General features: G+C 37.1%; 1 protein-coding gene across 4 annotated transcripts in view; it reads left to right on the top strand.

Moving 5' to 3' along the window:
• Window positions 1-17968, top strand: part of LOC141747155 (BEN domain-containing protein 5) — a 969363-nt gene that overhangs the window by 226149 nt on the left and 725246 nt on the right. For all 4 annotated transcript variants that reach the window (XM_074596964.1, XM_074596965.1, XM_074596963.1 and 1 more), the window contains exon 4: window positions 17498-17592. In XM_074596964.1, coding sequence (XP_074453065.1) covers window positions 17498-17592 — 95 coding nt within the window. The remainder of the gene's footprint in view (window positions 1-17497; window positions 17593-17968) is intronic.

Here is a 17968-nt window from a genome sequence, read left to right as displayed (position 1 = left end):
ATTTTTAGGTAATGAGATTACAGTTTAAATTGCATTTCTTCGCATTATGGGACTGTTAACGTCTGTTACCTCTTTTCCGACATTAAGTTACCATATACTGCAGTTTCCAGCTAATGACTTTTTGAGGGAGACATTTAGGACATTTCCTACGAGAGGTTATATTCATTTTTCTACTGCAGAAAAAGATTAAAATTTTTTTGAACGTACCAGTGAGTTAATTGATCTGATTAAGGATTAATTATGATAATACGGTCCCAACAATTAGCTACCTTCAATGTAAAATTTGACTTCGTAGATCACAGATCTCTAGATTAAATAGCTGGATAGTCTTTGACCTGGTATTGACCTGATGTTTTGAAAGTAATTATTTTGACCAAGGTGGGGGGAATTTTATTTAGGGCCAAATTCTGCAACCTCAATTCATGCCGAGTTGCAGGTTTTTTTCAGTCAAATTTTTCTATAAAGTGAATAGCGCCATTGGTGTACAAAAGTATTATTCCCCATTAAAGTGGTCAAATCCCTGTACGCAAATGTTGTGTTGAAGAGCATGTTTTGCTCACGGATGAAAGATGCTTGAGGTTTTTTTTAAATCTAAGAGAAGTAATCTTTCATATATTGAAGTTGATAAAAATTAAACTGACCTGCTACTTTTTGTGGGAGTGAACTGTGCAGCTTAAACACTTATTAATCCCTTTGTAAGTGATCTGACAGAATTCTGTCACAACAGGTCGAAGCATGAAAGTAAATTAATGTTTATACCAGCTGAAAACATTCCTGCTTTCCTGATGAGTACTTCAGTATAGCGGACAGCTTACTTTTCATATAAATAAAAATACATATCAAATGATAGGACCTTCAAAATATTCTGACAAATCCAGTGATTGTAGTAGAATGTCACGCAAAGGCACTGAGCTCAATTTTGACATTATAGCCCAGATGTTGTTCTTCTAGAAAGTAGGAGTTTCTATTTTTTCTGTAGTTTATTTCTTTTCCTTTGGATTTACTTAGAGATAATCATTCCATAATAAAATAATTATCCGTTAGAAAAGCTGAGGGAAACAAGAGAATGCTGAGACAATAGCAAATTAGTAATGACCCCAGCAAAATCTGTATTAAATGTCTAGTGAGTTAAACACTCTCTCTTTAAAAGAAACTACTTGACATAAGAAATGCATTTAAGGGAAAAAAGGTCAGGGAGGAAATCTCTATGTTAATATGACCCCATTTAAATGCATCCACTTTCATCTTTTGTAAATTCTAAGCCACCATAATTTGCAAATGTTTCCTGCTTCATAATAGGAACCTGTGAGGGAAAAACATTTATTTCTACCTCACGTGTATCTAACGTGATCAAGAAAAACTCCCGGTAAATGTAAGCCTTTTGTCTGGCCGGGATATATTAGTGGGTTAGAGGAAAAATGTTTACGCTCTATTTAAGATTTTTGGAAAGTGGATTTTTTTGGTTTGTTTGGATTTAATGTTAATGGTGATGATGATGATATCTGATAATGATTTCCTTGGGGGGACTGAGTCTGTATTTTTCAGGAAGGACCATACTGTCTGAGATGGAATGGACTATCATTTAACTGCCTATGTGTAGCCCCGTGTACCGAGATGAGCAGATACGATGTCTAATTGAAAAGAACAGCTATGTAGCTGAGAGTAATGGAGATTAATTAATGTAGCGTTATTGCTAGGGAATTGTTTGTGATAAATTTTGCAGTTATTTTGAATACAATAGAAATATGAGAGACGGGATTATAATTGGCGTGGGGTTGAAGGATGTCCCAGTTTATTTACTCTCACTATTGCATTTTTCCTCCCTAAATTGTTTTTTTTTTCAGACCAGATGTTTCTTCCTGCACTTAGTTTACACTTGACATCATATTTTGTCAATGTGTATATAGGTTTAATGCTGCTTTCAGTAAAATTTTCCCCTCTACATACCAGGGCTACAAGTGGCTGGCCAAACAGGATTTGTTCAAGTAAGGATTTCAACCTGGAACAATAATGCAGCTTTAGCATCTTCCCCAAAAAAATCTCATTTAAGATCCTTAAATTATTCTCTTATGTCAGTTTTGATTATGTTACGAGTACTATACAGTTTGAAACAGTGGTACAATAATAATAATATCCTATATTCATAAAGTATTAGAAATTTTCTGTAATTAGTTCAATTTGTAATTTAAAACATTAAGAGAGAAAAACAGTGGGGCTTTTTTGAGCAAATTACATGTAAAGGATGACTGCAGCAATATTAGTAAAAGGCAGGAAGCTATATCATTGCTAATCAATCTAGAGAGCTCTGTCTCTTACAGATGTCAATACAAAGTTAAGTGCTAAAATAATTGTAGTGTAGGCTTTCTCATAATTACTGTTGTTCATTTGGTATGTTGTGCAAAAAAAGAAGAGAGGAATTTGCTTTGCAGTCAGCAGCCGCAAATCTCTAAGGAGAAGGAAAGAAGATAGCAGAAGGCTGATAGTCATCCATCATTCCTGACAATTTCACAGCCTAGAATAACTTGACAGAGACCCAGAACAAAATGTTGTTGAGAATTGAATGCTGCTAAGATGAGTGAATTGACTTTCTGATGTCAAAGCAGGACCTGCTTGAAGTGGCTGATGATTTTCCTTTTCTGATTTCAGAAACACTGATGTTTAAAACTGCCTTGTGGTATGAATGTGCTGAGCAGATTTGGAAACCGGGGAACTGTTTTAAAAGTTTCTCTTTAGATCTTTCTAGGACTTTATAAGATGATTCTGGTCAGGAAGTGTGTGGGTTTGTATCACACCTACTATTAAAGAGGATTTGATCTTTGCATCCTCTTGCTCCAGTCAGTCAGGAGCAGGCGAAAGGAATCACAATTGTTCCTAATGTGTCTTGAAACAAGAAATTTTTCAAGACCTGTCTCGCCTCGTCTCAATTTGTCTTTGGGGCTGTGTTAGCCACTCTTTTGCTAGCCTTGGAAAGGTGGGCTCAGTTTGTCTCTGTGCAGAACATGGGAATGAATTAATTATATTTGAATCCCCATTTTTTATTTTCTGTTTTTAAATTAAAGCGTTCTTGTTGTGTGAATAGGTGCAAAGTCTCTTCATTATAACATTAGAATGATGTAGGTTGTTACATAGTTTTCATTTAAGTAGCAGTGGTATACAAAGGAGATAATTTTCCAGCCATTTATTTAGAAAAACCATGATATTGGAAATGTTCCTAAATTATTATAATTAGACATTTATTTACCAATAAATATTGCCAGTTTTATCTACTATTCAAAGACTAACCTTCTAAATTGCTTACAACCATTAAAATGCATGAAGACCACAAACTGCAGGGTCTAAATGGAAAGAGCTCTTGTTTTGTAAAAGACACGTTATATCTTGGAAGTGTAAAAGAAATGGAATGTAAATAGGACGTGTGGGCTAAGCATGCCATCGCTGATCAATAATGCAAAAGGCTTAGCAGGTTTATTTGTAAACCTAACAGCACAGATTTAGTCAGAATGGAGCCTTGTACTGTACACGCAGGTATTTAAAGGTTAGGAACAAGGAATTTCATTAGTCTGGCAAATCCTCCGCTGTCATTCCCCAATCTCTTTGAATTGTTTCCAAAGGTATTCTCACATTTCTCTTGTGCTTTTTTTTTTTTATTATTTTTTATTAATGGACGTGGTACTAGTACAGTGCTTCATTGCTAATTTAACTCCACTATAAATTGGCATAAGGAACAGACATTTTCAAAGTGCCTTGATTCCCAGTAATGATATTATAGCAACTATCTTTATGTTAATGTAGTTATGGCTTGTATAAAAAGGTTACAGTATCAAGCCTACAACATTTTATCTCCATTTCCAGTTTGCTTAAAAATAGTAATGTATGATGCCCAATAGACTGACGCGTAGATCTAGTATTTTATGGCATCCACTGCAACCTTAAGGCAACACTGAGGGACAGAAAACTGAAAATTGGCAAGCCAGTTTTATTGTATCTTTGTGCTAAAAAAACCCAGACAACCCACCACCTTGTGAAGGATAGCGTGGTCCCTTCCCTCTCCCTCCTCTCTCCCTTCCCTTCCCTCACCACAAGAAAGAAAAAACCCTTAAGCTTCGCTAAGAGTTAAAGAATAACGTATTAATAGAGAAAAAAGCTAGACATTCTCCCATTTGAAATTTAGGACACTCGTATTCTGCATTTGTCTCCAGGTCTCACCTAATCAATATATTCTAGCCAAGAAGGGGTTTCTAGGGATAAAATAACTGTCATTGTCACACACTCATCAAAAGTTATTTCTTCGAATGATACCAAATATTTTCTCTCATTTATTCTGTTCTTTTTCAAGAAATCAGATAGGAGAGCTTCATTGAAGACAGTTTTCAATGAAGCTCTTGTATCCTATTTGCTGACAGTTATTTTGTAAGTAGGTAGGTATACGCGTTTCTGTCATGTAGAAACATGCAGGAATCTTTTTTACAGGGGCCAAACATTTAAAAGAATGGATATGTTTGAATTTTTATATGGATGTCAAAAAAAATATTTGAGGTTTTAATAATTCATTATTTTCACGTACTTTTTAGTTTTAGGTTGTAAAACAGAAGTTTGCAGATTGCAGAGTTTTTACAAATGGTTTTCGAGTGATCTGAAGTTGTCATCTGTCTGACAAAGATATTTTGTTCGAGATATTCATCATTTTGTGACGCTTGTGTTTTGTTTACACTGCTTCAGTAATTCACTTCTGGGACTAAAACTTGCTTTTGAGGTTTAGGCACACTGCAGGATGCCAAAAAAGCATCAGATTTTTCTGTATTTGAAAGCTTTTGTGCCATCAAGAGATCAAAAGCTGCCAGAATCAAACCTGAAATCTGCCATTATAAATAAGGCACTGACAATTCTTCTTGTGAGAGGTCATCCCAGGGGTGAAAGAAGCAAAGAGAACTGAGTTGCCCTGGCTTTTCTGTGAGAAAAATCTGTATATGCAATGATATATTTCTTTGGGAAATTTATGTATATATAACACAATGAAGTCTGCCATAACACATTCTGGTGCTAAAGTAACCCTTTTAGCTCACTTAAACATCTATCAAGATTAAAACAAATCTTAAAACCCAGTTGTGGTCAGCAATACCAAATTCTTGGGACAAGAGCTTCCCTGGTTTTGAACTATAATTTATTTGGCTAATCTTGTGTTTATATACAGAAATTTATGAAATGCAAAGAAAATATTTTTATAAACACTGAAACAGATCTTTTAACTTTATCAGACTTTGTCTCAGGTTTACATTTCATGCAGATATAAAGGACCATAGTTTTTTACTAATTCTACCAAATAACACAGGTCTTTTAAGCAAAAGTAAGTAACTACAGTAATTCAAAATAGTTACCAGTGGTTGTGTTTGTAACAAGACACTCTTCCCAGCTGCATTTTAGCAGAGTTTTTTAAATAATAAACACGCCGCTAATGTGATTAAAACCCCGAAGCTATTTACAGAAGGCTTCATATATGTTTATATCTGAATGTCTTTCCATTTTTCTGCTTGTTTGCTGTTGGTGAGGACATAATGCAAAACTACTATAGTTATCACGTTAAAACTTAGCAATAAGATCATCCAAGCAAATGTCTAGAACAACGTTATTGCAAAACGATCTATAAGAATGGTTCAATAAAGAAAATGTTCCTTATATGTATAATTCAGCTTTATCTTTATTGATTTGTTCATATTTTTAATAGGTTTTAGAATTGTCAGTGTTCTAGTAAAATATCGTGTAATCTGGTTTATGGTTAGCGTAATAGAGTTACAAACTTGGACAAAATTTTAATCTATCCTGCAAGGTTGGTGGGTTTTTTTTTCCTATAGGCATGCTTTTTTCAGTCAATTACTTGAGGAAGAAAAGTCTTAAAGCATGAGCTGTGAGGAACACTGTGAGAAAAGGAATTGTTTTCTCCAAAAGAAGGTACCTCACTGCCATACCTTTTTGGAAGATGGGCATTTTTTAGAAGAGAAAAATCTTCCTGGTCACATTTTCATGTCAGTGTTTAATAAAAGTTGCCATGGTATAAACAAATAATTTTACAGTACCATTGAACTGCCTTTATCCATAAGGAAAGCACAAGCGCTACTTCATGAGAACAGTTTATTTATCTACAGATATTGGTCTGAGTTTGTGGCATGGACAGGTTCTGTCTGTTGTGCTGCAGTTGTCACCTGAGGAAAGAAGGTCCCCATTTTGGAGAGCTTTTGGTGGCAAACTTTGTAATCGGTGCTAACACAGGAGCGAGTGACTCAGCTTTCCCACTCTGGGGATCTTAGTAGCTGGGATGAAAGCGCACTATTTAGATTGCTTTGATTTATGCCAAGGAAATCCCTACTGATCCAGAACTGGGGCAGTGCTAAGCCACGTATTTTACCCTCTTGAGACATGCTGTGTGCTCCTCTTGCATCTGAAACCCCAAATCTGAATCACCATTTTCTTTCTCACAGTCACATTTACAGCTTAAATCTTCATTCCCGGCACATCTAAAATTCCTGCTGAATTCTGTGTCAAGTGTGTAAGGAGCACAGAAAAGCATTCTCCCATGTAATGGGTATTTGTGTTTTGTTGAGTGAGTGCTGGCCCAATTTTCTGGGAAACTCCTCGTTATTTTTGATGTTCATATTAGTATTTTTTATTTATTGGAAGTCTTCTACTCATGCCACTGCATACACCTTTTATTCATATTTTCCTGCCTCCCTTGTGATAAGTGGGTTCCTCCCCCTCCCCATGCTTGGACACTACAGTAGTTTTTGCAGATCTTTGACTTTTTGATCCATGGTTGTAGGCTGGCTGTCGGAACAGTGTTCATGCCGTGATAACTATAGATTTAAGTAAAATCAAAGGAAGACTTGTCATATGCATTGCGGTTAAAAAAAAAAAGTGTAAACTGCATGAGTGCTTTGAGAAGCAGAGTTTAAATGATACTCTGGAAAACTAAAGATGATCAGCTGCGATTACTTCGTAAGGGAACTGAGAAATATCTTGTATCTTCGGTGCAAATTTTTTTTGCTAATAATTTGTATCTTTTGCTGCTATGATTTTTAAATTCTAGAATTTAAATTCTAAATTAGAATTTAAATTCTAAATCTGAAAGGGATTATATTTACATATTGTTTCCAAAATAAAACTCCTGAGTCTTTTCCAACAGGAAAATCTTAACCACATAATGTTTGAAAGATCGTTTGCAGCATTATGGTTAATATTGAGATGTTGTATTTAAATACTGTGTTATGAAGCAATGTTATCAATTTTCACATTTCCCCAGAAGGGTTTTCAGCAACTTTGAGTATTGCATCCAGCCGGCATATTAGAGAGTGCAGAACTGACCTGGTAAAATGCACCGAGCATTTGTAGTAGCCTCATAGCCGTAGTCTGCCGCTGCTGTTGCTTTGCAGAAGAAGAAGCAGCCGTCTAAATGTGATGTTTTCTCTACCAAGAGGGCACTTTGAAGCAGATTTCTACACTAGCTTTTGGAAGTCAGCTGAAGTAAAATCAAATCTGTAAGATATGGAAAGGGTCTTTGGTCATATATGATATGATTTCTTTAGAGAAGATGTTCAGCGCTGTACCATATTTATCTCTTTTTGGCGATTCATTTTCGGTGGAAAATTACCAGAATTTGTGCTGAGACTTGCTCAGTGTCTGAGCAATGTTTCTTATAACTTAATACAATATAATAGTTTCAGCAAAGTACCATAAACTCAGTACTTCAAAGCCAATAAAGATGAGCGATCCATTTTCAAATTCCTTTTATTCATACAGCATTTCAAATTGATTTACATAAACTAACAAAACAATATTACACTTAAAGTTGATCTGTAGCAGTAATAAAAATGTCCCTGCATCCCAAAGCTGCAGGAACGTCACTTCCAATCTACAGTGATCAGTTGCTAAGGATAAATCGTGCCTATGGGACTTCGGCAAATCCAGCATCTTTTTCCTATATTGCTAGACTGTCTTAAATCCTGAATCAGAAATCCACCATTACTCAGGAAGGAAGTGTGTATGTTTGCTTAACTTTAAGTCTCTAGGAACGCTTAAAAGTGAGGCTTAATATTTATCTGTTTGAGAGCTTTTCTGAATACTAATGTTCTTCTATCCATGTTTAAAGCTCCGATGGACAAGACGTAAGTTTTACCTATGGCATTTGAAAACAAAAGGACCTGACTGGCTGGGCTCCAGTTATACTGCACGTCCCAGTAGTGATGCTTTACCATTGCCCTCAAGTTTGGGTTAGTGCCAGGGAGGAATGACACCTGTGTTGCACACATGCAGCACAGGGCACTTCGCTTTAAAACACTTCACTTTCCTATTGAAATCCTCCCAGTTCTTTTGTTTAGCTGTGCTGTTCATGCCACTGCCAAAACTTGTTTACTCGCACACTACAAATCACCCTTGCAAACAGACAGAGACCATAATCTGAATCTAACATTCAGTATTTCAGATTCAGAATAGGATTTTTCAAAGCTGTGAGGACAATTCCTATATCCCTGTACTATTATGGCTGGTTAAGGCAGATCTTATTCTAAATGACAAATAGACAGGTACGCAAAAAGAGCAGGAACTAGATCAGATTTCCTTCCACTTACACTTGGGTTTTCTTTTGAAGTGCAAAACTTTGAATAGTCTGTTAGTACATGAGTTGGACACTTGGAGTAGAATTCAAGGTAGTGAAATTGAAAATACAAGAAATGGTGCTGAAGCACTGTAGAAATCATGAGCAGTTTTTTTCAAATCAATACCACAAGCTACTGGTTGTCAATGTTAAGATTCCAATGTACACTAACATATCGATTACATTTTCTTATAGAAATGAGCGAATTGTGTGAATGTTGCAGTATTGCAAAAGGACCCAGCTAGAAAGAGCAGAAAATAAGTATTTTAACTCTGCAGTAAAAATAAAAGGGATTATTAATTTTACAAAAGAAAACAAGAGGGTGCACACTATAACAATATCCCTTAGTTTCATGAAATTGATAACATATAGTTTATATTTTTCCACAAAACCCTTTTTTTGGGTGTTTTTTTCATCAGCATTGCAGTTACTCCAGTAAGGATCCAATTCCAATACTGTCTAAATATAAGGGAACTATGAATACGGGGAAACCTTTATTCCATTATTATTCAGAACCAAGCATGGAAGAACACAGACGGTTCAAAGGTTTCATTGTAATAGCAACCAAAGTGCTTCAATTAAAAATAAGAGAAAACCAAGGACCTCAGTGAATAATCTACACACAAAGCTCATCTGTGCTTAGTTACTGGAGAAGTAAATAGAGAGGTTTCATACGTTTGCAAGGCTACGATCCCAGTAATGTAACCAAGACCACTGGCAGCAATAACTAGTGATTGTACACATCAAAATGTCTTTGCTTTTGTAACCCATCAGAGAACACCGAGCCAAATATATCGGTGCTGGTTTTGAGCTCTCCCATACATCCTGTCTTTCTACGTGTTATCATCTCCTTGCTTTCCCCCACAAGTTTTTCCCACAAGCTCCAGACAAACAATAGCTTTTAACTGTGAAAAATACCAGCTGCAAAAATCCAAAGTAAACAATTGCTGGAAAAGCTTCATCTAAATCTCTCCCTTAACAGGGCTTTCTTTATCTTCCTTTTGCTTCTCACAAGGACCTGCACTTGAAAAGGCTTTTTCATTCTCATCTTCCAGCCTGGGTATCAGATGGATTGCTGCCTTTGTATTTGCACGTTATTTAAATTGTGATTATTTCCTTCTGTGCTTTCAAGGGTTGAGCAAAATCATGATCCATACAAATATCACTGCCACAGTATTTCTGTGAGAGTGTCAGTTTTCAGCACTCCACCTCCATGCTTTAAGCTTGAGTAATTATTGCTGCGCATCACTCTGGTTTCTATTATAAATGATTATAAACATCTAATTTGTTGGTAAGGGTATCTCTTGTTGGTAAGGGAGGTTTTGATTCTGGATCATAGGCTGACTGTTGTGCTTTATGAAGTAGACTTTATAGAGGAGAAAGAACGGGCGAGCAGAACGCTCCCACATGGACTTAGTGTTTGGCACTTCATTCACAGAATCACAGAATCTTCACGGTTGGAAAGGACCCTTAAGATCATCGAGTCCAACCAAACAACCTACAATCTCTGCCACTATTCTCTGGTCTTCAGTGGCACACCTTATGCTGGTGTTCATAAACATGGGCTTTTTTTTTTTACATTGGTTCCCTATAACAACGATGTGGTGACTTTTCCTGGCTCTTTTCCCTTTTTCCAGATTGATCTCATTGTTTTGAGGCCTCCTGTGGGCCCTGCACCATGAGCAGGATTTGGGCCAGAAAACATTCGTTGATAGCGTTGTCTTTTTGAACCACCAAGAACACATAATTATTATTACTATTTTAAATCCTACCAAACTTTGCAGCATTTCTTCTCACCGGCTTAATAATTTCTATTAGGAAAAGGAAAACCTAAGTCTTTTCAGCTGCTTCCTCTTGAGGGATGTAAGATATCCGCAAATTTTGCTAACACGTTCCAGAACAGCCAGCTGTTACTATCCACCTGCAGCCATAATATTGATTGAAAAGAATATAGAACCTAAACATGGATAGCTTCTGTAATTATGTAGAAAGAGTTTAATACATGACTCTACTTCAAACGTCATCTGGCAATGGCTGTAACATGGCATGGAATATATTAGGAAATAATTTAGCTAGTTGAGAAAGTCTCAGTAAAAGACCATGCACTGTTTCCTTATTCTATATTTCAACTGATCCTGAAAATATTACCCATGTATATGGAGAAAGTCAATGACAAGACCAACTGGGCCCAGGCACCTGTCAAATTTCAAATAAAAAGTTGATCACATATTCCTGTAACTCTGCAATTTCCTAGCGATGTAACTAGAAGTGGCTCTTTTGCCAACGACTGTGCATATCTGACAAGATAGGAAAGAGAAAATAAAAGTACCTGTTTTTCCAGAGCTGATTAAACAAAAATGCCTTTTTTTTTTTTTTTTTTTTTGGCAAATATTTTGACCTTTTGCTACAAAGAATGGAAAAAATTGGCAAGAAGGTTTCAGCGTCAAACCTGCTTTAAATGCCTCTGTACCCTGGTTATATGCCCTGTCAGGACCCTTACCATTTTCCTTTGATGAATCAACACAATACAATATATGTCCTGTGACACATTTGCAATTCTATTGGAAATTTTGGCCCAAGGGAGGAAGGAACGTGAGTCAGTCTAATTACACTGCCGCTGGCTTTCTAAATGGACATTTTTGAGTTTTCAGTTGAAAGTTTCAGATTATTGATGTTCAGATGAAAAGTAAAAACTTTAACAGAAAGTTGACTTCTGTTGGCAGGGGAAGCTGTTCAATTAGAAATTTGCCATTTTTCCAAGAAAGGTCGAATGGGAAAACTTGAGGGACTCTTGCCCTCACAGTGTTTAAGTCCGGCAGGTCATGCACAGAAGCCAGACTAGCAGTCGGTCCACGGCATGACACTAAACAGAGAATAGCGATTCCTCTGCAAATCCTTTTGAAAGCTTTCCGCTAGAAGATGGCCTTTTCCACAGTATCCTCCTGCCCTAGACCGGCGTGAGATAACACTGATGTTGACAGTGAAATTCCAAATGGGAAACACTGCCTTACATCTCCTGTGGGTCTGTGCTTAAGTGTATTAGTTTGTAGGCAAAGAAAGAACTGCCAGAAAGGACAGATAAACAGGGCAGATGCGTAAATTGGTAATTATTTACAAAAGTATTTTTTGTCATTATGATACAGTTATGCTCAATTACCTGTAAAACACTAATACAGCTTATAGGTGCTGGGCTAGCATGAACACCAAGAATATCTCAAATACACAGACAAATATCATGATAAATGCTAACCTCATTTCATAGTTAGCGTAGCAGTATAGCAGGGGTCTCAATGCACTAAAATCCTTTGAGTCTTATTTTAATGTTGCTCTTTGTAACACCCCAGACTTTAGCGTTTCTCTCTTTTAAGCAACTAAATGAAAAGCGCTACCAAGGGGAAAAAAAAAAATCCTGTAATTCACAATCTGTAGACTATTTTCTGCATCACTTTCCTAAGACTTCATTACCTTGTAAGGACTTGACAATTTCCAGTTAACAAGACACAGGTGCAACTGATTAGCGAGGCTGGTGGAGCTCTAGATGGTCCCTAACATCCTCCCTCAGTAGGTGAGTATTTATTTTCCCCTCCTGAGCATCAGCAGGTTTTGAAAACTCCTTAGCTGAAGAGGAAAAAGGTAAATGCTATCAATATTAAAAAAATTTTCCATTTGAAAGGACGTGTGTTCCTACAAAGGGGAAAAGAAAGTATGGGTTATTTTAAAATGTTAGCAGGAATGAATGATTTAAATTTTAAAAGGTCAGAAAAATGAGATTTGTAAGTTTTCACTGGGGATTTTGTACAGACTTGACTGTTATATTACTTGTTTTCTTCAGCATTGGTAACAGTTGTAGGTGACACTTTTTTTCCTCTCCATTTGAACTCCCTCCAGTATAATTTATTTTTGTATAGCTTTGTGTAAGGTGCTTTGTCAGGAAAGATCCCAAAGACCTTCTGACACAAATACTGAAATGCAGCACTTTTTTGTGAGAAGGCAGCAATCCCACGTTGCTGGTTTCTCACATTCAGAAATGGTGACTAAAAATCTCACAAGTCACGGGGTTGGCTTGGAAAGTTCATTTTTCTTTTCTTTGTGTGTTGGTTTGCTTTTTTTTTTTTTTAATAGAATGCTATTCTGAAGTAGATCTGCCCTTTAAAGGGATGAAAACTTACATTTATAGAAGACAGGATTTAAAAAAAAAAAGAAGGAAGGAAGGAAAGGATAACCAAGATTCTTGCCAAAGGCAAGAACCCATCTCCCAGAAAGCTGCAGGTTTCAGGAATTCACAAAACACTGTAACACCCAAAGACTCGGTAGGAGAGGAAATCAAGATATCAAGCAGTGAAAGAGAAGCAAAGCCCCGTGGTATCCAGGACCTTTGAATCTTAAATGCTTGTTCAGAGCGCAAGAGCTCAGACTTAATTTCAGCTGAAAGGTCTTAGTATTACAACTCAGTGCCCAGTTTCTTATTTCGGCTGGTTAAATGATGAAATTGTTCCTGCCTGACTTCAAACAATTGGTCCCCAGGTACTTTAGTGGCTCATAGTGAAGTTTGTATCATCCTTGTAGCATGAAGCATTGTCCTCTGAATTAGCATTCTTATGCTATTAATATTAAATATATGATATAATTTTTAATATTTAATATATGGATTACTTCAATATTAAGAATGCCTGACACTTCCTACTGCAAACCCTATTTTCAGTTAGTTATAACTTCTCATACTTGTAATGATTTGACACAAAATTTCCTGCACCAGGTGTCTGCCTCAGGCAGAATTTTGTGGTGTTCTTTGGTTTGTTTGTTGGGTTTTTTTTTTCTTTTAATGTCAGCCAAAGCAGCTCAGCTATTCCTGAGAAGTCGGATAGGGAAAACCATACAAAATAAACCTGGCAGTCTCCTTGAAGGGTGTCCTTATCCTGGGGGAAGGCACTTAACCTTTGGCAAAGATGTGACTTTTCTTTTGGATATCTGCTTCGGTTGGGAGGTTCAGATAGAAAACCTGCCGGAATGTGGGTGAACAATGAATGTTTAAGAGATCGCAGTTCACCCTGTGCTCACACAGACCAGTTGGAATGTAATGTCCAAGTGACTATCCACGCTGGATGCCTTCAGCTCAAATCCAGAACCACCCTGATGTGTGCTTGCCCCCCACCGAAACTAGCAGCTCCTTCCAGCCCCAGTCAGGAAACTGCAAACTTCTGGTGATGAGATAAAATGTGTGACACATTTCAGCCATGTCTTCCCCCTCGTGTTCAAGGTTCATCTTTGTCTTGCTCATGCTAAAAACACTGAGCGGCCCTTAACACCTGTTTGTGGTTTTTAATTCCTGAAATAAGTTTGCAAAGGACTATTGGGAAAAGCAGATTCAATCAGTAAATTTTAAGGCTAAAGGCAGGACCAAGCCTTTCCTCACTTTTCTTTCTTAATGGTTTTAGCAGCAAGATACCCCCAAATGCAGGCTTACTGCACACATTATGGAAAGAGGACATCTTCCTCCCTCAGCAGGCAGAACATACCTGCCTTCCCTCGTGTTCTCCAACATCTGTCTCAGATCTGGCAGTCCATGCGCAGAGCCCGAGACTGCAGCAGTTGTCTTCCCTCACGCTGTGAAGCCACAATAGCTCCTGACGCACGCTCCCCACAGAGGGTGGTTTTACCTGCTGGTGTCCCGAGAGGCTTTTCTGCACCGTGCCTCTTCCACCGGCCCAGAAGCTGCAGATCAGCTTGTCAGAATGATGCGATAGATTGAAATTGAATCGTAACTGAAGCGAAACCACACAATCATCATTTTGGGTACAGCATCACGTTGAATATTGCTGCTTTTAGTGGTATTCATACCCTCCAAAAGAAATACGAGTATTTTTATTGTAACAAATCCTGCCATTTTTCTCTGGATTGATGCTCTGGAGACCAGAGCAATTTCCAGGGAACTTGTAAGTATGTTTCATCTAGTCTTATTTTCTTAACTTCACAATTCTTTAAAAAAGGAAAAAATTCCTAGTTTTTTTCATTTTTGATTATCTAAATCATATAGCTCATTATATGCCGCCTACTGGACATCCCTATAATTCATAAAAACATACAGAATAGTGATAATTTTCTTAGGAAAGAGCGTTTTACTGTGTGTAGCGTGTATCTATTCCTGTTGCTCTTTACAGTGTCTAAGACACTTAAAGAACGTCAGGATAGACAAAAATTAGACTAAAAATTAGATTTGTTCAGCAAGCGTTTGATTGCTGTATCACAAACCTTTTGCTATAGCATTCAGGTCAAAGATGTTTGCATACCTTATTGAGCAAGCCACGTATTTTTCCGGCGAAGGTGTGTATACTGTAGTCATTACATTTTCGCACACTTCACTGCCTGAGCTGCATGGACTACTTTAACTGTCACCAGGAATATTTGAATGAGTTCAGCTGCTTATTTGAGCGCTTCGGTTTGTGTACTTTATTACTTCAGTGGTGTATGTTGATAAAGTTCTGTTCTGTGCTGTTAAATTTTTGGTTCTGCCAATCTAACTATATACCCTGCTGAGAGCACTGCACGCATTGCGAAGTGCTTACTCCGTGGTGAACATGAGCGGCTGAAATGTTATAATCTGCAGTGTTTTGTTAAATGAGCTGCATATTTTTGTTTTTATATACGTTGCTTACCCAGTTGTGTACATTTGCCCAACTCATTATACAAAATAAGCTTGATTGGAATAAGAACATTCTCTACCAGCTGTCTGCTCTGAGTCAGTGTGTAACAAAATTAGCAACTTTCTCTTTCCAACAGTGGCATGATTGCATCCAAAGTTTAAGGCAATTGGTTTGGAGATCTTGTTTGTTTCATTCACTCCATGCAAACATCAAGATTAACAAACCAATTTGTTGCAACTTAATTTGTTTTCACAAATATGAACAGAGTTAAGTAACAGAGGGAAAACTCAGCATTCTAATATGGGAAAATGCTTCCATGTAGAGTATGGAATATTTAGAGACCTAAATACTGTTATCTAGCTTAGAGCCATATATTGTAAACATAAGAAGATGGAAAATAACTAGAGACCTTCCAAGATGGATATTTCATCAGATAAGCGATCTCTGAAATACTTAAAATTACAAATACAACATTTTGTAAATTAAGTGCATGCTTTCATCAAGAGTTATAAAAATAAGCTCATGTCATGACCATTAGAAAATCTCAAAATGCTGCAATAGACAAAATACGTGAAAACTCATGTACACGGATATGTAGTTTGCTAATTAACATTGGTACAAAATTGAATTAACATCTTTAAGAAGTGTTTTTCTCAACTTGCTAGTTTTTTGAGTTACTTCCAGTAAAGCCTATAGGTTATTCTTAGATTTTGACTAATTTGCAGACTTTGCTTACGCAGCAGCTTGTGCTTCCGTTTACAAAGTCTTCAGTACTACCTCACTTCAAAAGCACTTTCTTGATTTTTCTTGAGTATGGAGATACTTAATTCAGGCTAGATAGTTTACCTGGATTCCTACCTGCCCCACGTATAAATGTGCCTGGCTCCCGTTGTCCCACTGCTGATTGCGTTCACTTTAATGTTATAATTCACTGTCGTCTGAGCAGACTGCCTGGAAGGCCCAGATTTGTTTTTGCGAAATTTTACATATGAAAGCTTAATTGATCTTATTGCTTCAAAGAGTGGCCATTTAATTCTCAGACTTCTCATGAACCATTATTTAAGAGTGTAAACATTGTAATAGCTTGAAAAACAAATGTGTGAATACCTACGGGTAAATATAATTTTTAGTGGCCTGTCTTCACTGATACCTGTGGAAAAGAAATTTAAAGAGAGGTACAAATGGAATGTATTAGTATATCCCGGAACATTATATTAAAATTAATTTAGTGTTCATGTTTCAGTTTTTTCTGTGTACATTAATGTTGGGTATTAAAAGAGTATGAGAAACAAGATATACTGGATTTAATATCTGAAAAGCAAATGTAATACATGAGATGAGCGAGATCCAACCTAGACTTTCCTAACAGAAACAGTATAAGTAACTTTGCATAAAACGACTTAGAGCAGACAGATGGTAAGGAAGAAGGTTTTGTCTCTGTTTTCTCTTTTCTTCTTCCAGCATGAATTTTCTTTCAGTATCAGTGCATTACCAGTAAAGATCTAGATTTTGCTCTTCCTTTGAACTGTTAAGTTGAATCTGATACCGTTTTCCCAAAGTTATTAGTGTAAACTACGATCAGAATTGGACACTTCTTCTATCACATTCAAATGAACGATGGCTATATGCAATTTCTACTCTGTGGGTGTCCTGTACAGGTTTTGCAGAGGGAAATTCTTCCTTTTTCCAAGGGAAGTGAAGAGAAACATTCCTTTCTTTGGGGAGAGAAAATAAGAAATCTTACACCCCCCCACCCCGCTGCTGTGTTGAGGCCTAAGGTGGTAAAAAGAAGCAACTAAGAAACTTTAAGAGATGAAGCAATGGGAAAGTTTTCTTGAGGACTGCTACCCGGTCTCCCAGCTTTCCACCAACCTCTTTAGCACTAACTGCAGCAAACTGGATTCGTTTTTCTGTTTTCAGATCTGAGTAACCTATTTCTCTGAATGGCTAGGATACCTACTGAAAAACTAGCACACTAAATTCAAAATATACATTCCATGTATATCACTGCAGTAGAAAACAACACGGACTATTAAAATACTAGGAACGCAGAAGGTATCTCTGAGATCTATGGAGAGTAACAATAATTCATAAGATACACATCTATTCCATATATTTTCTGCATATATTTTTACGCAGTTGGCATAAGCAATGCACAGATAAACTATTTCATAATTTATACCTGACCTCCTTTTTTTTTTTCCTTCACTCCCAGAGAGTAATTTTCAATGTCGTCAACTTCAGTAAAACAAAAAGCCTCTACAGAGACGGGATGGCTCCTATGGTGAAATCCACAAGCAGACCAAAATGGTAAGTAATCCTTTCGAAGACATACTTAATGAGATGAAAGGGTTTTACTTGGCACTTTCTTGTAGCGAAGACCTTATGGCTCAGGTGCACCTTTTGGGAAGAGTAGGAGAGAACTTTGATGCAAAAGCAGTGTTGTGAGGAAAGGTTCTCTTTGGAGCCGATGGTCAGTATGAACTCTGGAGGCCCCTTCCAGCCTTGCTGTGATCATAGAATCATAGACTGGTTTGAGTTGGAAGGGACCTTAAAGATCATCTAGTGTTGCCCAAAGCCCCATCCAACCTGGTCTTGAACACCTGATGGTGCGTTGTAATGCTTTGTTTCAAGTAGCATGACTGAATTGATGTCCATTCAAGCAAACTGAGCAGTCAGGGCTTGG

Source organism: Larus michahellis, chromosome 8 (assembly GCF_964199755.1).
Source record: "Larus michahellis chromosome 8, bLarMic1.1, whole genome shotgun sequence".
NCBI classification, from domain to species: domain Eukaryota; kingdom Metazoa; phylum Chordata; class Aves; order Charadriiformes; family Laridae; genus Larus; species Larus michahellis.
This window is presented reverse-complemented; position numbering and strand designations above follow the sequence as displayed.